At 35.7% G+C, this 24701-nt stretch overlaps 1 protein-coding gene across 4 annotated transcripts in view; it reads right to left on the bottom strand.

Annotated features, from left to right (window-relative positions):
- Nucleotides 1-1304: 1304 nt before the first annotated feature.
- The window catches only part of SMCHD1 (structural maintenance of chromosomes flexible hinge domain containing 1), a 91018-nt gene continuing 67621 nt past the window's right edge, over nt 1305-24701 (bottom strand). For 3 of the 4 annotated variants that reach the window (XM_055704135.1, XM_014279348.3, XM_005438410.4), the window contains exons 33-48: nt 21644-21759; nt 21141-21202; nt 18331-18418; nt 17826-17957; nt 16474-16623; nt 12901-13027; nt 12617-12736; nt 11166-11251; nt 9992-10114; nt 9547-9737; nt 8686-8795; nt 7300-7370; nt 5822-5993; nt 3644-3802; nt 2821-2938; nt 1305-1730 (exon numbers count right to left, since the gene is read on the bottom strand). In XM_055704135.1, the coding sequence (XP_055560110.1) occupies nt 1622-1730; nt 2821-2938; nt 3644-3802; nt 5822-5993; nt 7300-7370; nt 8686-8795; nt 9547-9737; nt 9992-10114; nt 11166-11251; nt 12617-12736; nt 12901-13027; nt 16474-16623; nt 17826-17957; nt 18331-18418; nt 21141-21202; nt 21644-21759 (1934 nt within the window). In that variant the 3' untranslated portion in view covers nt 1305-1621. Of the gene's footprint in view, nt 1731-2820; nt 2939-3643; nt 3803-5821; nt 5994-7299; nt 7371-8685; nt 8796-9546; nt 9738-9991; nt 10115-11165; nt 11252-12616; nt 12737-12900; nt 13028-16473; nt 16624-17825; nt 17958-18330; nt 18419-21140; nt 21203-21643; nt 21760-24701 lie in introns of those variants that run through there. The other variant, XM_055704136.1, reaches the window with a different exon arrangement.

Below are 24701 nucleotides of genomic sequence, written 5' to 3'. Positions count from 1 at the left end.
ACCCTCAGAGGTGGCCGCACACATGCACGAGGTGGAAAAATATGTAAATAATTTTGGGGAAGTGGTTTGAATATGTATTAGTTTTCCAGGAAATGTTATGCATACGTATTAGATTGTAGCATAAGAACAGTGAGAACTGGAGCCAGGGTGTGCATACTAGGAGGCGTGATTCCTTATGCAACCAGCACTGCAAATAAAAAAATACCTGCTTAATAACGACTCATTATTGAGTTTTATCTTGGAAGCCTGGCCCAGCCACACCTAGCCTCCCGCCTTAGCAAGGAGTGCCAGAAAGCAAGGGGGATCGGAAACTCTGATTTTTTATATCAATGTAGCTTCTAGGACGATCTGTTCTGTGATCTTCCCAGGCACAGAGGTGAGGCTGACAGGGCTGTAGCTCCCAGGGTCCCCCTTTCTATTCTTTTTTTAAAATGTGTGTGATGTTTCCTATTTTCCAGTTAATAGAGTCTTTGCCTGACTGCCAGGACTTTTCAAATATCATGGAGCATTGCTGTTTCTGCATCACCAAACATACACACCTTAGTGAGCTAGACCTGCTCTGAATGCTCACAACTTCGTTCACCAAGGACAAGTTTGTTTCATTCTCCCTGCCCCCCCGTCAAATGACTGGACCAAGTCCCCTTGAATGCCTTCTCCAATTATGTATTTACATAGCTTCAACTTACAGTTTTATACTGTCTCAAGTTTAGCTTTCTACTCTTCCCTATCTTTTTCATCCAATCAAGCCTATTTCCAGCTGCTCACTCTGACCCTGGCTGAAATTGTATCTTTAATCATGCCTGGCCCTTTTCTGCCCTGCACATTACTAAAATCCTTGTCATGCAGATCAGAAGTGACTTGTGACTCTCCTTTCCTTTTGTTTGGCCTCATTTACCTGTTGACTACTTTCTCCAGCATTTTAAGATTATGTTTCTTAAGCCACAGAAGACTTAAATTTTCTTTAGGTATTTTTAGAAGGAAACAGAATCAAGATTTTTTTTTTTTATATATATATATATATATAAAATTTTTTTTTAAAGCTGGAGACAGCCTTATAAAGTAAAATTCTGTCCAGGGCCTCAGATGCTGGCTTGTTGTTAACTTCTAGACTCTACAAATGGCTGTGGTTAGAAGTCAGTATGTCACTGCTCGAACCTTCCCTTTTAAAGTGGTATTACCTCGACAGCTCATCCATCAAAAAAGAACAGTCCAGAATGTTCTCTTCCAAGACAGCCTGGGTTGCTTTTTAAGTTAAAATTTCATTTCATGGCACAATCTATTGATTTAATTATTACAATTGATGATGATATTGGCAGTGCTTTGCACTGAAACAGTTTTATTGAAAAGATTGGTTTTTTCCATAAATAAAAAAGGATATATTTTAAACTTTTTTTTCACACATGAACATAAAAACTCTGAAAGCTTTTAGAAATGAAAATTAACTATACAAAAATTAGGCTATCATCGTTAAACATTTTTGTTACTACTAACTGAAATACATGTATATCTCCTATCAGTATAAAAATCTTCATAGTAATGGGTTATACAACATGAAAATTTTCTTTAACTGAATGTATTCACATTTTCAATACATAGCTATTTCCAACAAGTCTCATCAAGTCTATGCCTTTCTCTTTCGTGAAGTTCCATTAAGTTCTGAAGGGGCTACTGGCAGCGGTTGCTGTTGCAGCTGCTGCTTCTTTTGGGGAGAGGAGATCCATTCTTCTGAGCTAAAAAAAAAAAAAAAGCACGGTAGCTTATAAACCAGGCCCTTTTATATATACGTGTATATATAAAGACACACACTTTTGTTTAATTTTTATATTTTTTGGTATAACGGATATAATAGATGCAAAAGCACAGAGCTCCCACTAGTATAACTATTGTAAACCCTGTGTTTGTGTACAGCTTATTCTTGTAAATATTTAGTTAAAATGAGGAATAGCATCAGATTAATATTAAAGACATAATCACTTCAAAAAAACACAAACCCCCCCACACTTCATGTGTACTACATATGAATAAAAAAATGAAAATAAAAAATATAAATAATTGAGATACCTAGTAATATAGTGAAAACTCATTCTGAGATTTGCAGAATACAACAGAGTAAGATTTAAATAATCTAAAAAACACGACCATAGTTCAGCAAAGACAATGACACAGTCATAAGGAGAGACATGAGAAATGGAAAAGTAAGCTCCATGTCATTTTAAAGATACAGACTTACAGATTTCCCTGATCATTTTGTGTGTGTGTGTGTGTGTGTACACAAATACTCAATAGCCACAGAGGCAATGTAGAAGCAGATTCACAGGTAAAGAGATAAATACTGGCGTAAAGTATTTAACACAGTATAGTTAACACAGTGTACTATAGCGTTAACTAGACTGTGTTACCTTACACCAGCTCACCTCATACAGTTCTTTCTCTGTTCATCTGCCCACTATCTGACACAGAACCTTAGAAAAGTTCACAGACTAAGCTATCTCAAGTATTTCTGGGGTGTAACAGAGTTGAATATACCAGAAAATACAGGGAACATGAATGCATAAAGATCCCCATCAATGACTTCATGAAGAGAAACAAAATTAGAATTAGCAAACAAATTTTTTTATCAAGCTTAAATAACAGCAGAAAATGTAATGGAAATAAAAATTACCTTGAAAATCAGCCTTATGCAAACTGTATTAGTTGTTAGTTGCTGTATACAAATATGAATTAAAGAAAAATCTCCAATGCAAAAAAACCCCACCAAACTAGTTTTTGCTTTGAATCCAAGACATGGTAAAGTAATGACCAGATTCGGAACAGACTCACCTATACAACTTTTTTACTGAGTCTCTTCGCATTCTTTTGGGAGGGATGGGGGTGTCAGACATATCTAACATTATAGGCTGAAGCAATGATTCAGTGACTTTATCTGATGGAGTCATACCTATGAAAAAGTTGTAAGAAAGAACAATTTTTTTTTTTTAAATATTAATCCTATTGGTTATAAATGAGCCCAACAACAGCAGTGTTGAACCTTTGAAGTTTTAGACGTGCCACAAATTTTATAGTTACCTTATATCTGAAACCGAGTTCAAAGATGACAGGTAAAACCATTTGCTTTATTTATGGTTGTCACAGAATAAATAGTTTTTAAAATATATTCTGAAATATCATAAATTATTTGATATTGAAATAAAAACAATTTATAACTCAGAAACACTATCCTTGCAGAATTAGGGGTGCTTCTTTTGTAGTACAATGTTTTGATTGTGTTTCCTTAGCAAAAGCAATTCAGCGTTTTACTATGCTGTCATTTCAAAAAGAATGGCAATGTTGTGTAACACTGGGCCAGCCAGACCAATAGTTATATAATCTCCTATTAGTAAGATCATAGTTTCACGTTCACAAGACACTGACTACATTTTTATTATCTGATCACATTACAGGGCAGTGCTAGTCCAGGTAATATCCACAGCATCATACTACATATAATTTTTCTAGTCTTTCCCTAAAATGAGACATCTCTAAGCTCTTAATTTTAACAATCTTCCTTCATAGTTTGAACTTGTTAGTTTGTAATAGTAGAACACACCTGGATGCAGGTAACACCTCTCTTTTAGGTCACCAAAGCCATAATACAATAACCTACCCAATTTTTGTTCTATTAGCTTGAGGCTTTTCTCTTGTTCGGCAAGCTCCTGTTTTTTCTTTAGCATTTCTGGAGTGTTAAGTGACTGCAAATGTAAATCAAGGTCCTTATTCACACTATCAAGTTTCACCACTGCTGCACGGTATTGCTGAAGAAGATCTAATTGAGAATAAAATACAGAACTGTAAATAAGTGGTCACTTTGATTTAGAAGGCTACCCAATTACAATGCAGACAATGCATAAGATTCAGAAGAAAACATCTTTCAAAAGCAGTACTTAAAAAAAACCCCAAACACCCAAACTTATAGTGGACCAGTGGCTGTTCTTAAAATGACTGTAAAGACAGATTGGGGAAAAAAACCCCAAACTAACTCACATCCAATATTTTGCTTCCTCTTTTCTTTCTGAGCCCTTATCTTAGGTCACAGTAAAGTACCAGTGAACTCTGAAAATTATGTGGCAAACAGGTATTTCTTTACACATGTTGTCACTTGTGTGCACTCCAAACTGAATTCTCTACTTTGATGCCATTGTGTGCTTGTAGGATGTTTTGCTTTTAGTGCTACAAAGCTGAAGCTTGTATTACTGACTTGAAACCTAGTCCATCCTGTGGACCAGAGTTACTGAGTTTCACTTCATCCCATCTATGGAAATTTCCATAAGGAGACAGCAGCAGACCCAGGTAAACAAGAGCATATTTTGCTGACAAACTTTGTTCCTCTTTTAACATGGGATCAAGAATTTTTCTTTGTCCAGGCACTAAATATATATGTCAAGAAAGGGTTCAAGCATGTTAGCCCAGATTCATTTATTTTACTTTGTCGTGAAGATGAGGTAGCTTGCACAAAGCTTAACTGAACACTAAATTATCTTACGTTTGCCACGGGGTGAAAACATCCACACAGATTAGTTACTGCATACTGAAAAAAGGCACTGTAAATTCTTAGCACAGTTTATTTTAGAAATACCTTGTCAGTGTAATCACAGTTTAAGTAACCACTTTTCTTTTATGCTACAAACATAGAAGAAGAGCAAGTCAGAACTAATGTTACAGCTGGAATTCAGTTCAAAACAAGTCTTGTGCAATGAGGTGCTGTCCTTTATATGGAATTTCACTACTAATTGTTTAAATGCCTAGTAACTATCCAAGTGTAATTAAAACATGCCCTTCTCTACCATGGTTCTTCCTGTACTAAATTATAGACAATTCCAATATAATTCACATTGGCTAATAATGGAGTTCAACAATGGAAAATGTGTTGATAGACGAACATGAAGTGTGCTAAAACCAACACATTTCAGCCTGTAGCTGAAACGCTTACTGTGTTTTTCCTCCATGTAATATATTTTTACTGAAATGCCTAGGGAAGATCTTTTTAGTCTTTTCTTCTCCTTCAAGGTCAAGGTTTAGTTGTTTGCTCATATATAAAAACTACTCCAATAGGTGCATGTGTTCTCTTGTTCTCCCCCCACCTCTCTTCATTGCACAGTTCTAGGCATACTGTTACAGAAAAACTAATTTTAAGTACTGAAGAGCAACCTTCTTTGTGAATAAGACTTTTGAATGTTTTACAGATCAGTCAGGTCAGCCGTTACATGTCAGAAGCTGCCATCTTTTGACTTAATTTATAGCCTTTATTCTGAAAGGAAGAATCCAAACACATCATGAAATGTAAATGATCTCGCAGGAAATATAAGGTATCTTCATGCTATGGAAATAATGTAGACATTGTTGTGCACTACTGATGAGAACAGGAATTTTTCTACTACTGCTTCACAGAGCTTACTTGCACAGTAAGAAATTCTGAATTGATGTATGGTGTTTCTGGGGGAGAAAGACCTGAAATTTTGTTTTTCAAGGATGCTGGAATTTCATCAGCTCAAGCTTCTTATACCTGTTGTTTGAATGTTTACCACTGCTTATACTCTTTTTTTTAATAAGACTAAGAAAAAGGGGGAATATCTCATGATTATTATTTCTTCTTTCAGGAAATATAATAGCTATAAGCTTTTAAGAAAAGGGAAATTCATAAATAGGACACTGTACAGGTCATATTTCTTAAAATAACTTTATGCTAAACTGAAGTTTTCCTTTCTATATTACAGAAGAGAATAACAAACATAGGAAAGCAATATAATTTTGGAAGTTTTGCATTTTCGTGACTTCATAAACCCACCTATCTGTCCAGAGAGAGTAGAGTAAAGTTTCGGCATGGGTGCTCCAAATACCATGCCTCTGAGTTTGTCCATTGGAGGAGCTTTATTCTGAAGGCCTCCAAATTTTCCATTGCTGCGAATCCTGTCTCCCTCTCTAGTCAGCAGAGTAGGGCAATGTGTAATTTTTACAACCTACACAAGTATAAAAAGAGATACTAAATTAGTAACTCCATGGAAAATCTGAAGTTTTCAACAACACTGTTGTGAAGCTTTGCATCTTTCAACTATGATGCAGCTTGTTCTCTAATGAGAATATCTTTTATAAAATCACATTTCATGTCTTTTACTTTCAAGTAATAGAATGCGTATATTAGAATTAGACAGTACTGTTGGCAATTATGAAATCTAGATTTTTTTTTTTGGTTTTGTGTTCTCAGATTTTTAACAGAACTCTGGAGGCAGAATTTAGATCTATACTGCAAAAAAGCTCATTATCAACATACACTATGAAGTAATGCCAATAAACATCAATGATGATAAAAAAACCGTGAGCACTTAATTCAATTACTTGAGGAAGATGGCTTTTGTCTTTTTTTTTAAATGCACAATATCTAAAGCATCTGAATTCCAAGGGATTTATTTCTTATAACATATTCACTAAAACTTCCATATAGTTGATGAAATTTACCTGTAGTGGGTGACAGAAACAACCCGGGTGACAGACTAACCAAATGAAATGACCCAGACCTCATTTTGAGAAATGATGATATACAAACTCCTTTTCCTGAACAGACACAGATGGTTTGTCTCTGACACTAACAACCAAGATCTGACTCAAAACAGGCTACCAATCTGAGATGCCACCAGAGGTTCCTTATTGTTCTCTTAAGTACAAATCTGCACTACAATTTCTTACACTTCTGGGGGCAGGGGGAGAGAATATATAGCCCCAACAGCTTAATGTTTAATCAGCACAGTTCTGTATTCTTCTGCTGAATTATTATTTCGATTCTAGTAAACTCCTAAACTGAAACAAAGTGCCCAGTGTCAGGACTTTCTCAGGGACTCTTGCCTGCTAAAATATGTCCCATTAAACCTAAATAAAACGGGTCAGAAAAAGGTCTAGTAAATTTCACATCAAGATTTTAGTAATCTTAGTGGGTTTCAGTGGATCTGAGATTTCATCATGTGCCTCAGACTACTGTGTTGTATTATACATACAAGGGCTAGGCAAGTACTGAAGAACGTGCATTTAACAGCAAAACTAAAAATGTTTCTCTTTTAAAACATGGCCTCATGCTTCATGGCAACATTCACATAATGGAATTTGTTGAATAGAGAAAATTCACTGTTAAGTACATCAAGACCTACAGACAGTAAGCACACCTACAGCTAATGCAGCATTAAACTTACCAATTATTCTAAGTTAGTGATGTATTAAATATGTAGCTATGCAATGTATTTGTTTTAAAAAATATCAAGAATAATTGAAACATACCTCTTTTCTGTAATGGTTGGCAGCATCCAAGTTATCTATAATGATAGTGTCACCCAAGAGCATCCCAAACACTGAAAAATGTAATTTTTTGAACCATGAAATTTCTCCACAAGAAACTAACTTGAGTTTTGAAAAATCAATTCTAAGGTGTCATTATTACAGCTTTTTAGATAAGTGCAAGGGAAACAGATGTGCAGGATCTTTTTCCAATGAAATTTTATTCTGAGATTGAGATAAATATGCAATCTTCTGTTTTCATTAAATAATTCATAAAGAAAAATATTTAGTATGTTTAATTGCCTTATGGCACAATTGACTGTATTTTCCACCAAAGTACCCTCTTGATATCTTACATTTACATTTATGAAGACACACATAATAAAATTCCAAGTTTTAGGAAATTATATAAATGATCATTATTTTAAGTCCTCCTTGAATTCTGTTCTCAGTTTCTTAATATTCAGTGGGTATCAAAGAAAAAAAAACATTCACAGGCTGATAATCTGGTTGTGTTTAAGACTTTTCTTCTGCTAGTCAAAGACTGTTCTGTACAAAGTCTAACTTGATGTAGTCTTGCATGAGATATGTCAAGCAATGTGGTTTTTAAATTTCCCCAAAGGACATGAAGAATTTAGTCAAAGTCTCTGACAGTATCTAACTTTCTGCAAAGAAACTGGACTAAAAAAAATTTTTTTATTAACAGAAGAGAGGAATATTTCAATATTGAGAAGTTGTTAAATAAAATGAAAAACTTACTGAAGTTATCTCTATTATTATAGAGACTCCAAGACTCCATATAAAAGAGTAGGTCTACTTAATTTAAGAAAAAGTGTAGGAAAAGGTAGGTACTGCAACTTTATCAGGAAAAGTAAGAGGATGATGGTTCCCTAAGCTGAAATCTACACAAAAATTGAAAGCTTATTCTTCCTGTAACTATTTAAGCGTAATGTATTTAGTCATGTGCAGTTTGATCTGAGTGTACCTAAATCTATACGTTACACATTTTGAGAGGAATAGGACTGGAAAAACAGTCTAACAAAAGCAGTAACTTCTGCAATATGAAAATATAAAAACTAATACCATGATTGCCTGTTTCTGCTTATATGAGCTTGGGAATAAGATAACGCTGCTGTAATTTTAAAAAGAAAAGCAATCTAGTAAAGAAAAAAAGACAAAAAGCAGAAGACAGTGGTCATTGCTGAAGTTTTCACAACTGTTGTTTGCAAATACTTAACAGTCTTTGTACCAGCAGACTTCACAAGGAATGTAACATGGGTATTTGCACATTTCAATGAAGATTACTGAAAGGACTATGATTTGCGATATTTCTGTATTTTATTTATTAAAAAGAAAGAAGTTCTGAACAATTTCTTTAATACTATTTACCTGTTTGACAATGCTCTACATTATCTGGAAATGTTAACAGATCTCTGGCAAATACTGGATTTCCAATAGGTCTGAAGAAGATTTTTCCATTTCTTAAGTGAGGTAAAGGTCTGTTTAAAGAAAGGGGAGAGTAAGGGAGAAGAAAAGAGGAGAAAAAAAAGGTAATTTTCCCTTATTTCATTATTACTTCTGGCAATATAGTCAGAAATTTCAAAATTAATTGGATGCATCTTAACACTTCCACACCAGATGCTAAATCATTATCTAAAATGCCAGTTATATTAAAGATGCTTTGGAAACGCTAATTTGTAATAAGACATATACCCAACAAATCCATATGACTGATTTTATGGACAAGTTTTAGTTTTATAAAAACTGAGATTCTGGACCTTATAAGTGTACCTGCACGTCAGATCTTTTCTAAAAGGCATTTTCTAAAATGGTATTAGCAGTCATCTTCATAAGCAAATTATTTTCAGGCACATAAATACTGCATTTTCCTTTATTTTCCAGGAAACCATACCAGCAGAATGAATTTCTATTACTACAGATTATTTTAGGGAAGGTACTCTGGAACTGGATTTAAGTTAGAATTTGAAGTGCTAGAATTATTTTTAAAAAGTTCCTGCTCTAGAAAACATGGAGAAGTAAAGGAAAAAAAAATGGTAGATTGCCTACCTTTAACAGCAGTTAAAGACAAAGTTATGATTTCAGCTAACATTTCAAGTGACATCACTGTTGCTATGATTATGAAGCCAGAAATTTTTTTCTGTTAAAACTTTACTATTAAAGTTTAAAAAGAGAAATGACATACGCCAAAAAAAGCTGAAGTAGTATGTAATACAAATGTGTTTTCTCTACCTGTTCCAATCGGGAAGTGTCTTCTTGTAAATAGAATCAAGAGGTAACACTTGTTGTCGACCTTGAGTTTCATCAAAAATAGAACGAGCAGCTTCAGTAGTCAATGTGACTACACAGTCCATGTCGCTTGCCAAATGCCAAGAGATAACTTTTGCTGCTTCGTTATCCTCAATTTGAGCTAAATGTGCAATCTGTACCACAGAAGTTAAAACAGTCAAAATAGAAGCCAAGACCACCTCCCCTTTTTATGCTAATCACAATAATCCTGCAACTTTGATCAGACATTTAATTCCCCTGTTGATGAATCTACTAGAAGAGCTGGTCATCTGATGGGTTGAGATTGCTATCTTCTTTTTAATACTCCTCAAAAATTACTTGCAAATTTTTCATCATTACCACTTCCTGGAACCAACAAAACTCATCTGAAGGCTGAGAGAAAACTCACCTTGCCTAAAATATCCTGGTTGCCTTTTGGATAGTTTGGGAGGGTACAAGTTCGCCTTGGCTGTTTCATTACTCCTTCTTGATCCAACATCTTTTGTTTTATAAGAGAATCCACATACTGAAGCTGAAAATTATAATTTGAAGTTAGTGAGTGTGTATCATTGGGCTGAGCTGCAGAAGTAGTTACTTTACCTGTTGTCAATCAAGTTCCTAACAAGAACCATTCAATAATCTGAAACAGACTCTTAATATATAGGGGACCACTGCAGATAAACTCAGAAAGCAAAAAGTGGCATACTTCAATTGTGACTACAGATTTTTTTATTGCTACTTCTTTTCTTTTCTTTTTTTTTTTTTTAAGACTTCAGGGAGCTTTCCACAAAGAGCTACCAGAGCCAAAACTGAAGGAAGTTTAAATCAAAAGGAAGAGACAACCACAAATGTACACAAATAAACCATTTTAGAAGGGAATCATGTCCAAGGCCTGAAAAATTTAGCCAGCAGGAAGAACCTGGGTACAGTGATTGCAGAATATATATAATTTAATTCTACTGATTTGTGATTAATGAGTGTAACAATTGTTTTCACTTGATCTAAAGCTAACTTACTGTTTACATGTTTTTTTCCCCAAAAATGTTAGTAGGTTGAAAACTTTGTTTTAAAAGTTTCTTTAAAACATAATTGGATCTTTATGGAAAATTAGCAGTGGGGGTAATTGCCCTGAATCTCTCAAACTCACTTTTACATCAGCTTTAGTAGTAACATATTAAGTTATCTAATTCTCTGAAAGTAAGTGTTTTCCTTTGGTCTGCTTACACCAGAATACATCCAGTGTATATCGATCAGCCTACAAAAACCCATTATGAAAACCAGCAGTACCAGTTACACAACTGGTAACCTTAGCAGAAAGGCAAAACCAAGATCAGGATATAAACTTGAAGTTTTTCTTGTACCTCTAGCAGTTTGTTTAAGGGACAGTCACACTACCAGAACAGTAATTTAAGTTTGGCATTGATCCACAAATTTTCCTTGTGGTTTAAATTTTCAGGGTTTTGGTAGTACGTGCTTGTGTATATACCAGTGTGATTCAATAATGTTATATAATTATATCAAATTCATATTAAGATTAATTTATTTTCAAGACATCATGGAGTTTAGGAAGAAATAAGTCATACCGTGTTTGTCTGTGGTAATTCAATTTGATGTTTTTTCAGTTCATTCTTCAGGTGAGTTTCTCTTGTTTCAGCTTCTTTAACCTGACCTGAAACCAATAATATCAACAGGGAGTAAGGAAATATTAGAAAGCAATGGAACACTTCAGATAATTTCTTTCCAGTTTTCAGAATTATGCCACCCTCAGCCAATGCTATCTACTTTTTAATTTCAGCACAGAGTATCAGGATTTGTCCACAAAAATCTTGTAATTTATCCAGTCTCTAAGCAATCTCAGCAGCTGCCATTTCTTTCAGCTTCACAAAGCTACAGGGCCAGTCCTTAGATCAGCTTGAGAATCTAAGCCCTTTCTTCTTTTCATCCTCAATTATCTTTCCAAGTGGTTCTCCAACAGGCAACATGGCAAGAGAGCGAAGGGAAGAGTGGTACCTGGCACTACTCTCTTTTGTCTCTTACACGGGACATAGTTTCCTGGACACCATTTCCTCAACTCTCATATCTGAACTGAAGCAATTTTGAAAACAAATGAGAAAACAGGTGAGTTGCTTTCCACCCTCTCTATTCAAACAGGTTTATATTTGCAAATGCTATTTAAGTATAAAGTGTAACGTTGTGCTCTAACTTACTCTCTAGAGATGTGCAAAAATCTGCAAATAGGAAACAAATTTTTTTGCCTTTCACACTGGAATTTAGGAATTTGCATCCATAACGGAAACATGCAGTAACAGAAACACAGCCCTGTACTAAAATTACAAGAAACATCTTACATTAGAAGCAGCATCTTCTAATTCCAGCCTGCTTTATTTACATTTAGCAATTAAAAGTAAAAATTCAAAATGCATCTATTAAAACAAACCTTCTGAGCAACAGACAGGATGATTCTAACAAAAAAAATACTGTGAAGAAAACATTTCCCTCATTTGTCCCATTTCCATAAACCACTGCACTTACCCGGCTCTGCTGTTTAAGACTTTATAAAGGATTACATTTGCTGAATAGCTACACAATACCTTCGAATAATGTACTTAAGAATCAAATATGGGGGGAAAAAGTAACATTTTGAAAATGTAAGACTAACTTTTTGAAAGAAGATTGGTTTTAGGCAACTGTTGACTTTCCAGATGGATAAGCATTCACACATCCATTCCAAAGCTCAGAGTACAAAGCAGTCATGGAAAAATGAACCAGACCATCAATTTCAATGTTTTATTCCTCCTTTTGACAGTTGCGACACAAAATGCTCTACCTCAAATCAACACCTTTTATAGGTAGGTCCATCCAAATAACTAGATGCTTCCCTTCTAATGCAAAGATATATTGCTTTCTGCTCCCCTCTACTGTATTTCATTATTTCAATACTGACTTTTCTCCCCCTGTCTATAGTCTCAAAATTATTAAAGGAAAAAAAGGTTTAATTCCCAGGAAATTTATTTCTATATTTTAATGAACTTACACTTCATTTCAGTTACAAGCTGATTGGTAATATCAAACCAATTTCTATAAACACCTATGGACTGAGATAACTGGTCTCTCTCCCTTGTAAGCGTTGCCATCTGTTGCTGCTTCTTGAAATCTACAGAAATAAACAAACATATTTAGAAGACAACAGAGTAACACACTTGGTTTAAATATCAGCAAAAATCTATTAAGCTATTACACAGTTCTTAAGAAGTATTATGGACCTAAAAATAGTTGGTTCTAAGGAAAAGCAAGCATTATAGAATAACTGAAACATACCATTGTAAAACATAAAGGACAGACAGTATGGTTCCAAAGGTTTCTTCAAAGCTGGCAGATCTGGCTCAAATACAAGAATATATTCAGTGCTATCTCTTCCAGGACTGTTTTCAGCCAACACTAGATTCTAATAAAACAAACAAGCAAACATACATACATAAGATTACAGTCACACTTCTGGTAACACATAAAACAGACAGACATTCTTAAAATACTAAATCTTATAAGTTATATAATAATATCTATACAATATTGCTACAGTTTTAATTATTGGCTTGCAAATGCCTTTTATAACTATTGAAGGCAAGTAAAATACAAAGATTTAGCAGTAACTACTTTATTATTTAAGAATTAAGATTGTCATTTTACCTGTTTAAAGAGACTTATTATTTATTATTTTTGGCTATAAATTTGAAGAGATACATGCTCAGAAAAAATATTTTCTGCACTGTCCCATAAGCAAAATCTCCCTGGATGTACTTCATTCAGCATGTGAACAAATGCAAACAGAACATTAAAAAGAAAGACCCAATGCATAAACACGGAAAAAGGAAACACAAACTATTCCCAGTGCTGAGTTCAAGTTACTGCTGTTACCATAGAAGTAGACAGCAGGTCCCAAATGAATGAACAATATGTATCCAAACACTTAACATGAACATCCCATTTTTTATCAATTCCTTTTCGAAAAGACAAACTAAATCCTTCACCTTTCTTTACAAACAGGAGAAATATTATAAAACCATAAAGAACGGTAAACAGAAATAAAATTAGTATAGGTAATATCTAAATATGTTGTTACTTTGGGAAAGGTATCATGCATAAAATGAATAATGCTTATAATAAAACTCATACTGTTTCCACCTTTAACATGTAGAAATTGCTACTCAACTGGCCAAATCAAGAGAGGTGGTTGCAGCCTAAAAGAAGAGATAGATATATAACCTTCAAAGATAGTCTTCATGGCTTTCAAAAATATTGCAGCTACATATTTAATTAGGAGAAGTCTGCAGTGGAAATACCTTTTCCTTAGAAAATGTATACTAATAAAAATCTAAACATTCTTCTTCATTAAACAAGTTTAGTATTCCTGAACCTCAGCGTAAAAGTAAACCTGACAGATTATCAGTTTCATTACATTAATGCTAATTGCACATAATTATATTTACAAACTAGATGGAACAATTTCAAGATACTTGAAAAAACACTAGTGTGTCCCCTCCCCATTACCAATCATATGAAAAGTACATTGCATCACAACCAACAAATCCTTTTGACACAAGTTTTGTGAGTTTTCTGAAGTCAGGGAACTCAGTATAAGCTAGAAAACTGAAAACTGCCCCAAAGAGGGGAAGAGATTCACTGAAATGGTATTACTTTCTACAGAACAATCAGGAACACAAGTTACTGTCAAAAGCAGTAGGATCTTATCAGATCACAGTAATTAGAAAGCAGAAGAATGCAACCCCTCATCTTCCAACAAACCAGGGATATATAAGGAGAAAGAAAAAAAGAAAAAGAACCTGCTTACAAAATAAATAAATAAATATCCAAACCAAGCCAAAGAAAAAAACCAAAAACATCTCCCAAAAACATTGCATAGCTATTAGCTTAGTCACTGAAGCAAGACTGGAATATTTAGGTCACAGTGGCTCAACAGCAGGTTACTAGTACACGGAGATGAAAAAAAATTGTTACCTCTGCATCAGTGAGGAGCATGAGAAACCATCCAGTGATTTTATCTGAACTCTCAGAGTTCACCCTATGGGTTTACTATTCTCCCCAACAGTGTGAAGCTTTCAACATCTGTTCAAATTTTTATCACAGGTGTAAAAGAAAGATTTGTGGAGAAAAGCACTATTTTATCAGACCAGTGGTTATAGCTCACTCCTCACCTATACTTTTGCACTTTTTCCTACACCACCTGTCAGAGAAAAATGTGTTCACAAACCAATTAATTTATTACTCCTGAAACACGACTGGGGAACAAGAGAAACTCAGAGTGCTCCATAAATCAATTAGTATATTAATTTTATCTGATACTTCTATTCAGTCCATGCACTCTATTCTTGTTTTTCATACATATTTTGTCACTTTTCCTTAGGGATCAGAGTAAATCAGTTTGACAGATTGCTCAGTGAAAAACGTTTGCCCATGTTAACTGGATGTTTCCATCCTTGACTGTTACTGACAGAGGATTATTTATGCTGTGTGATTAAGTTTCCTCTATGTAGTTCCAATAAAAAGAGTTGATGTACTTAATAAAGTGTATTATGAAGAAGTGGGATATGTTGATTTTAGTGATTCTACTGGGGTTTTATTGTGGTGATTTCCAAGATGTACTGAGAAATTTTGTATTTGTTGCGAAGGCAGTGTCTGCCTCCACCTGGCACACACTGATGTTGGTCTACTGCAAAGCTGCTCCCAATGAACGCCCTAGAAAAGGTGGCTGAGAATTTCTTTAAGAAGTTGGATCCTCCTTCAGTACACCTTTCTAACTGTTTGAAGATTTCCATCGACTTCAAGCTAGTAAGATGTGACAACTAGAGGAACCAAATGAAACAGGGGTACACTTTTGCTCTGCAATTCTTATATGATAATTCTTCTATTATCAGCAACTTAAATAAATGTATATATAACTATGTCACCATGTGAATAGTCCTACTGACTGAAGTTCTCTGTAGGCTTTCAAGAGAGACATTGTGACCATTCCACTCAAAACAAATGTGTGGCTCTGATCTGCTGGGGTTTTTTTGTGTGTTTTGAACAGTTTTCTGCTTTCGTGTGCATACACATTTTAACTTGTGTCTTTTATATTATATTTTGTAACAACTTACAAATGGAACTCATAGGTTTTAAAAATTCAATCTGTATTTGTTGAAGGAAAAAGTGATTGCCATGACATTACTACAATATGCAGTACCTTCAGAGGTATGCATGACACTACAGCCAGAGATTCAAACTGAAATAAGCTAAACATTTTTAACAGTCAAGGGCACTAATGACTGAAATAAATCATGGAGAGAAGTGGTAGTTCAATCTTTACTTCTTCAAACGAGGATAACATGCTTTTCTGCAAAGTATATGTATGCCCAGTTAGCTTGACAAAATGTAAAGAGAACCTGGTAAAATTTAATTACATATATATGAAGAGATCAGGCTAAATGATCTTAAGATATAATAGCCAGACAGTATTATAAATCAAAATATAAAATACTGCTAATATTAATGGTTTAACCATACATCGGTGAAGTGTTATTTACATATGAAATTCCAGTGAGGACAAGACTTCTCCTGCATCCCTCTGTATGTCTCAGTCCTTAACTGAGTGTACTTGTAAACTTCCCTGGCTTGGCAGGGATGAACAGTTTAAAGAATGTCCTCCTTTCAGATTTTCTGAAAATCAGGAACCAGAGATGAAATAGTGTACCTACTTATCTGTAAGGGAAGGCTACAATATATGGTAACCCTCTACAAAACGGGAGGTGTAAGATCAACTTTGAAGCTGTAGGGAAACAGGTCTCATTAGATCCATTGCTCATGGAGCTAACTGTGTATTTCAGCCACACTTACAATTTCAGCTGAGCCTCTGTCAAATGGAAACTCAATTGTACTGACTTTCCCCTGAAACTGTGGGATCTCGATATCATCTTCATTGGGGCTCTTAATTTTTGCTATTATTCGGCCAACTAGATCAATTCCAGTGTGGTTGTTGTACTCATCCTGTAAGTAAAAAAAGACAAACCGGTTAGTTTGGAACCAAGTCATCGATTTACCTACTGCATCGGGTTTACGTGGCAAGGTGCTGGCAGTGGGGGGGGGTGCAGGGGCGGCCTCAGCAAGGAGACGCCAGGGCTGGACACAGCCGGTGCCAGCCAGTTCCCACCGACCCTCAGCCAGAACGGTGGTTCCTCTGGGGAAATATATTTAAGAAGGGGCAAAAATGCACTGGCAGAGAAGAAGGGGAAAACCAAGAGAAACAGCAGAGGACACACCAGGGTAAGAGAAGGAGGTGGCAGGGGAGACGCTCCAGGCGCCAGAGCAGAGATTTCCCCACAGCCCATGGTGAGACCACAGCGCAGCAGGTACTCCCTGCCACCCACAAAGGACCATGGTGGAGCAGATATCCACACGGTGGAGCAGATATCCACAAGGCAGCTTGTGCACTACCCCAGGCTAGAGCAGGTGGGTATTTCCTGAAGGACAGCACCTGTGGAGAAGGCTCATGCTGGAGCGGTTCATGACAGACTGCAGCCCATGGAGGGCTCCACACTAGACCCACAAGCTGTGAGGAGAAAGGAGCAGCAGAGAGGAGCTGTCATGGATTGACCAGTGCCCCTGCTCCCCAACCCTTGCACTGCTCAGGAAAGGTCAAAGGAGTCTGGAGCGAAGCTGAGCCTGGGGAATGGTGGGCTGGGAGGCTGCTTTACTCTTGTTGTTTTTGTTTCTCACTACTCAAGTCTTTCTTAAGTGGTGATAAAGTAATTTAATTTTGCACAAGCTGCGACTGTGTTGCCCACAGTGGTAACTGGTAAATGGTCTCCCTGTATCCCTGTGAATGTTCAAATTTCAAGAAACATTTTTTGTAATACAAGATTTCTAAGAGAAACTGTCTCCTGGAAGAAAAATAGCGGAGAGAAACATCTGCTGTATATATAAGCATATTCCCACTAGAATCTATTCTTAAAACATACTTTTCCTGTGGCAACAAGAAATGGGTTTCAATTAAGATGCCTAACAGCAAAGACTGCATGCTATATTTTTGATTATCTGTACGTAAATAAAACAAGATGCACCTGTCATATACTGGAAATCACTTTTTTGTGAAGTTAATCTGCAAAGAGATAGCAGCAATGCCCTACAGCAAAATTCAACATATTTTCAACAGTCCCTAATCACGTTTTTTTTTCTTGAAGTATAGTTACCATTACATGGAGGTATAAATCCTTGACCAGTGTACGGCTAGCAAGAGTTCGAACATTGGAAACTGCTGGAGTAGCTGGTAAAGAATCAGGTAACAAGCGTACAGGGTCATTAGGTACAACTTCAACAACAATCTAGCAGAAAAAGGAAGAAGAATAAAATAAAATAAAACAAAACAAAGACTGATATAATTCACTACAATTCACCTGCACACATGGGTTGCTCAAAAATACTGAAACAAATGCATGTAAAATTTACTGACAATCTTGAAATAAATTATCATGACCATAAAACCAGTTCTACTAGGTTGCAAATTACACAGGTCTTATTCCACAAAATTTCTGCTTAGTTATAAATGCTAATGAAAACATACTTTGAAATCAGTAACTATCAAAAACAAAAATACTTTTGGCAAAGCTTAAAAGTATTGCACTCTGAATTTACAAAGCATCATAATATTTCTCCCAGATGATTCTCTACTACATGTAATTAATTATAGATTCAAACCTGGTCACTGTTGAGCATATTTGTCTTATCCATTGCAAAGGTAAACTGGATACTGTAAGTGCCCACTCTCTCTGGAACCACTTTATCCCTAAATAAATAAATAATAATAAAAAAAAGCAAAAGCGAGTCAATATTGAAGTGACAAGTATGTAAGCATGCTAACAATTCAAATTCTGAGTAGTCCTTCAAACTAGTTAGAAAGCCCTGTTAAGACCTGACATATTTAGAGTACTCCTCCATCGCACTCCTCTTTGAGCATGAACACCATGAAAGTTTTTCAAGAACTAGCATAAGGCTTTTGGAAGCTTGGATGAGGAAAGTCTCCTCCAAGAGTCTCTCTCTACTAGTTGGCAGGAAGTTTGTCGTGGCCCTATTTAGAAATCTGCAAGTCTACCTCATTTCACTTCCCGTTCAATGAATTTTCATAAAGCTACTGAAGCAGAGTGTAGATATCTGCAATAACAACAAATTATCTCCAAATTTAATCATCTGGCTTGAAGTTACAAAAAATCTGAGTAGCTGATTTCTTCTCTTACTCAGGAGGTGTAAAAATCTGGGTAACTTGGACCAGCTACCAAGGCTGAATATAGCGAGAGACAGAGAAGAGTTTTCATTTTACCTTGCAGCGTTCCAGAGTGCAGACTACTGGCAAAGAACCCCCAATACCAAAATATGAAGGGAAGCCAGACCCTATGTGGTTGTGTTGCTATAAACAAAACTTCACTTAGCAAGGAAGGCCACATGGCATCCAGAAGACTGCTGCAGTGTTTAACAAGGGATAGTAGTGACTTACAAATGCTGAGAAACTTATGAGGAGATGCAAACAGTCTCTAACCAAGATTCAGATGTTTCTCTGAGAGCATAACTTGTGGCACTCTTGAACTGGTTTAATGATACTTTTGTTTTCAACATACAGCACTTTATCTGTTTTGTCAGTAACATAAAGCAATTTGTTTCCTCTTATTTTGTTTGGGAAGAAGAAAGATGCAAGATTCCCTGCAACGCTTCCAAAAAACAAAATCCTGAAGTTTTACTTATTTCTAGAACAGACCATGACTTTTCCTTTTTGTATTTTGAATAGAAAGGAAAGAATTCTACCTTTTCTGTATTTTATCTAGCTTAAGATTGAAAGTAGCATCTGCCTTATCAGGATGCATTAAAAAACTGAGCTGCAAATAATCTGCTGAGGATCTCGTGGCTGAAGACCATCTAACCAGACATACGTTTTAGAAAAAGAAGAAACTGCACAATTGTTATGAAAGTTGTAAGGCTGCATTAATAGCTTCTATGTTACTGATCCACATTTAATAGATGAAAATCATTGTAACAGTGACAAGGACAGGAAAACTTGAGAGAAACCAGGTGGTAGACTGTGATGCCGCAGACACTGGTAGGAATGAGTAATACACACTTTCCTACGAGGGCTGCTAATGGGTAATCTTTACCATCTGTTCTTTCAAAATTTTCAATACGACTCCTGTTATTTGGGAGTCTCCTTGTGCTTAGCTGCCAAAACTCAGCCTTAGAAGGCTTCAGAACCTCAAGTGCCTTCAAGGTAAAAGTAGATCTTGGTAATGATAAAAAAAGCCATGCTTAAACAGCATTCTGAATTAGTTGTAAGCTCTTAAATGAGAAGGTTTTCAAATACATTACATTGCTATAGACTATCTGAGAAGCTAAAAAGACTGAATAAACAAAGGTTATATGAACTGCCCTCCCAGAAGGGATAGTTTCTTGGCTGGATATGCCAGAAGGACTTACAGATGGAGGTACATTTGTACTGTGTATTAAGCCGGGTCAGAACCCTGGATTTGAGCCTCCGTTTCCCAGGGGAAAAAAAGTGTTGAAGACTTAATACTACATCGAGGTCTTGAAAGCACACAGATCCCCACGGATTACAAATCGGATGCCTAGCTTCCTGAACTCTATTATGCACCATGAAAGGGAGAAGGGCCGCAGATGAGAGGCAAGTTAGGAAACTTAGAATCATAGAATCGTTTAGGTTGGAACATTGAATCCCCTATCACCTCCTGAAGTGCTGCCACTCAGATGGCTCCTGGAATCTTGAGATAGTTGAGCTGCAGCAGCCTCTGTTCCTCTGATGCAGGAACAAGAATCAGCTGTGCAACAGTGCTATCTGCTGCCAATAAGGTGATCCCAAAGTCTGCCATTCTAAAAGCAGAATGAAAGTCTGTTCCTAGGAGGCAAGATCTTCAATCAAGAGCCAGTACAACTATTTAACTGATCCCATGGCATGCCTGTCAGGAACAGATGTAGAAATGTGGCAGTCACACACCAGCTTATGATGAGCTCTAGTTCTGCTGCCTGTCATCTAAGACACCGTCTCTGAATAAGTAGTCCAAGGAAAGACCACTAAACTGACAGGGCCAAGGTCATGGTTCAGGATTAACACACAGCTACAGAAGGTATTAAATCAGAGTCAAGTCCATTTTGCCCAGCCTGCACTTCTACAGCAGCGATCGTAGCACTGAAAAGAGTTAAAAAACGTTACTAGACAAGTGACAAGCAAGTGATGTAGTCCCTTCATTGCTAGCATGTCTCTTCATGTATTCTAATATATTATCTTAGACTCTTCTCCATTCTCAGATTAAACGTCATCTGTATCTAGGGAATAATTCAATCTTCATGTTCATTGCATCTTGCCAGCATCTTTTATCATTTTGTAGCACTGTAACACACTAATTCTGTAACAGATCATTATCAAAATCTAAACACCTTGTTTTCTATTTCAAATGATGTAATTTGTACAGTAAATTTTATCTGTAATTATAACATAAATGCTACTATACCTGAAGTAGAAGAAGCCATCTTCCTTGTCATCCTTCACTTTACTACAGCTAAATGTTGTAACCTGAAACGATGCAAAAAAATTAATGCAACATACTGACAAAATACCTTGCTTGTAACATGCTATCAAGTCTTAATGATTTGCAACCCTGATAGCACACAGTAATTCAATGAGATCACCTATAATTTCAACACTAGTTCCATAGTCTTAATTGTTAGAGTCTTCGCAAAATTCAGGAGTAGCAACTTTGAATAGTCTTCCTGCTATTAGTTAGCTTCTGCAGAGCGGAAGCATTTTTGTCCTTACTATAGTCTTGATATTTGAACAGTCTGACAACTTGTAACAGGACAGATACTGATAAACAAATATGATTGATATGTAATACTTGTTAATCTAGAACAGGATATTGATCTAAATAAAATGAAGGAAAGTTTCTACTACAAATATGTTTGTCCTATGTCAGCATTTTGATACCCATTTTGAGAATGTATTTTGATGACTTACATCCATTGGTATCTTAGTTCCACTGGTCTGTGTTTCCCACATTTTCATAGAAATCCGTGCTGGATTAATATTTTTAATAATGTTGTCATCTTCAGAAAGAACACTAACCATAAAATCTGTAGAATGAAATACAATATTTTTTTCAAGATTATTTTTATTCAGAATTAAGAAGATTGAACTCCATGAATTTGTCTCTCCTTGCATACCTAGAGGAAAAACACACAAAACCTGCATTCCGAACAGAACCCAAACAACCAAAAATCTAAACCAGATATGGAAAACCTTTTCTTCCTAGACCTGTAATTAGACCAGGTAACAATCCTTAGAAAAAAATGCCGTCTACTTTATCCAATGGCTGCTTTAAAAAAACACTGAAATTTCAAGTCTGCCTTTCCCAGATTATCATTCTTATCTAAACAGCAAGCCAGGCTGCTTCTTGGTTTCAGGAAAGAACAATCATTAGTGAGTTAAGTAGCTGATTCCTTCCTTCAAAGACAGGAAATCCAGATCTCCCTCTTTCTTCACAAGTGCCTTAGTCGTTGAATTACTGGATAGAAAGGCACAGTAATTGGTAAAGAGACTATACCAACACCACTACCATTTTCCCCATCTATTAGCCACACTGTAATAAAAAGGATGACTCAGGCTATGCTGAGTTTGGCTATTTCTTACAGACTAACATCACATATTTAAATCTGTTAAAAGCAGGATACAGGGATATGTTTCACTCCTCTATTTGCTGTTGACTGGTTCTGCAGTCAAAATGCTTGCCATTTTATACTCTGATCCGAAAAATTTAGATTTTCCTATATATTCCATAGAAAGTTTAAGTGGTCTGAAGGAAACAGAATCCAAACTAAAATAAAAGCTACCCTTCTAGTTGAAAACCCGACCTAAAGACTTTGACACTATGGTTACAGGTGGATTTCACGCATGCAATTGAAACTGCACTGCTAATGTAGAACTGCATTCTGCACTGTAAGGAAGGATTGGGCTTTGATGTGTATGAAAAATTCAGGCATGACTTCCTCCGAGATTACAGTGCCTGCCCTCAGATGTACCTGAGTTCACCAGTAAATCCAATAATCAGGATGTTAATTGAATATGAGGCTGTTAATAAAGAATTTAATATCTTAACTCTGTATCAAAACTTAATGTCATTTATACTACATTACCTTCTGAAGAACCCATTTAATTCTCTTCCTCTCTCAAAACCTGGTTGATTTATACTACACACTACATTTGAAAAAGGTCTATTTGCAAGGAGGTTGGAGTTAGATGATCTTTACAGGTCCCTTCAACCCAAACCACTCTGTGATTCTACAGTATATTTCCTCTAGGCAAAACTAAAATACCTTGTGAATTTAGTCAAGTTCATAACACTGTATGGAGTATTTTAAAGAACAATAACCTCTTTCCATAAACGTGCTGGCTCATCAGGTTATGACAGTATGATTATTATCTTTGAGTATGAACCTTTTTTGGTCAAGAAACAAGGCCCCACACAATAGAGCTAATATTTGTGGGAGGTATTCTGCTTCTCAACTCCTAGTACTAAAAATAAAACCTTTTTGGTCTAGATTTTGAATAGGTGTTGTAGGTATTACATACAGGCTTGGGATACAACAAACGGATTTGTATGAAGCAGATTTTCCAGTTTTTTTGGTCACCTTTGAGATATTTATCATCTGGGAATCTAAAAGTATTTAAAACGGAATACAGAGAATAGGTGGGAAAAATTCAAATGCTTGTGCTGAATTCACACTGTAAAACAGCAACAGAATGGAAAATGTGCCTTAGACAATTTTTTGGTTTTAAGTCCACCTGAAGGCAACAGAAAGACTGATATATACAGGAAGGACAGGGTCCTGTAACAGCTGAAAGAGCCCTTGGTTAAGGAACTTGCCAAAAGCTAAGAATCCAAGTACATTATATATTAGAGGATCACTCACATTCAGTTATCAACTCCTTCTAACACATTTGCAAGACACCACTTTCCTGTACAAGTTACATAGTTCTCAACCTGCTCCCATTTCTACTTTTATCCATGTACTGACTTATATTCTTTGTATCCCTTCCAGCAACAGCCCAGTACTGAAAATGTATCTACTGATCAAAAGTTTCCCTGACCACTCCTAAAACCTTTTGAAAGCTGCAACAGATTTGCCACCTTAATTTATTCCTTTTAAATAAAAGCCAAATTAAATAGAAATTAGCATATTGGAGTTAGTAACTTAGCAATTTATTGCCTAAATTATTTTATAATTCTTAAATGATTAGTATTCAGTATAGAAATTTTGTTAATGTTTACTTCATCAAATAGATCTAAAAGTCATCTACTGAAGACTGAAATGTGATTTTTAAATGGTTTTTTTTTTTAAAAAAAAACAAACCAAGAATGAGATCAAACGGAAAAATAAAATTAGTTTGGAAACTACCTTAGTCTCCCTTCACAGGTACCGCTGACAAAATATAGCAGGCTTCCCAAGTCTCAAATATTATTTGTCTTTTAATTTCAGTAAATTGTTACTGAGGTTTTTTTGGCCTTCCTTAACGTGGTATTGTATTTAAAGCTACAAAATCTACTTGCTTTCTGTTGAACTTATTTAGACAGGACTTCAGCTTTCTGAAGAATATCTTTATGTTATGGTTTCATAGTGCAAATCGTATTACTGCAAATTAAACAGGAAAATTTTCTGAAAGGGCTAGTAAATTTGTATACCTCACTGGCAAATTCAAGAACCTATCTCCCCTGGTTATCATGAAGATGACTTATTTCCTGAATTAATGGAATTAGTTAGTATAGGTCTCTTATTCATGCCAAAGTTTCCTTACAGGAAAAAGCAGCGGTTTCAAATTATGTTTTGCTTTTAGCAGAAGACATTTCCTTGTGGTCACATCTCACTTTTCTTTCTCTCTTTTCCTTATTGTGAATACTACTGGGATATAAAACATGAGACACTTTTCTTTTCTGACTTGGCAGCCTTAGTTAGAAAGCAAAGATCATACTTTTGTGACACAATACAGCAAGAAAGAATATTTTGTATTGTCCCTGGTA

Source organism: Falco cherrug, chromosome 3, assembly GCF_023634085.1.
Source record: "Falco cherrug isolate bFalChe1 chromosome 3, bFalChe1.pri, whole genome shotgun sequence".
In the NCBI taxonomy this organism is placed as follows: domain Eukaryota; kingdom Metazoa; phylum Chordata; class Aves; order Falconiformes; family Falconidae; genus Falco; species Falco cherrug.
This window is presented reverse-complemented; position numbering and strand designations above follow the sequence as displayed.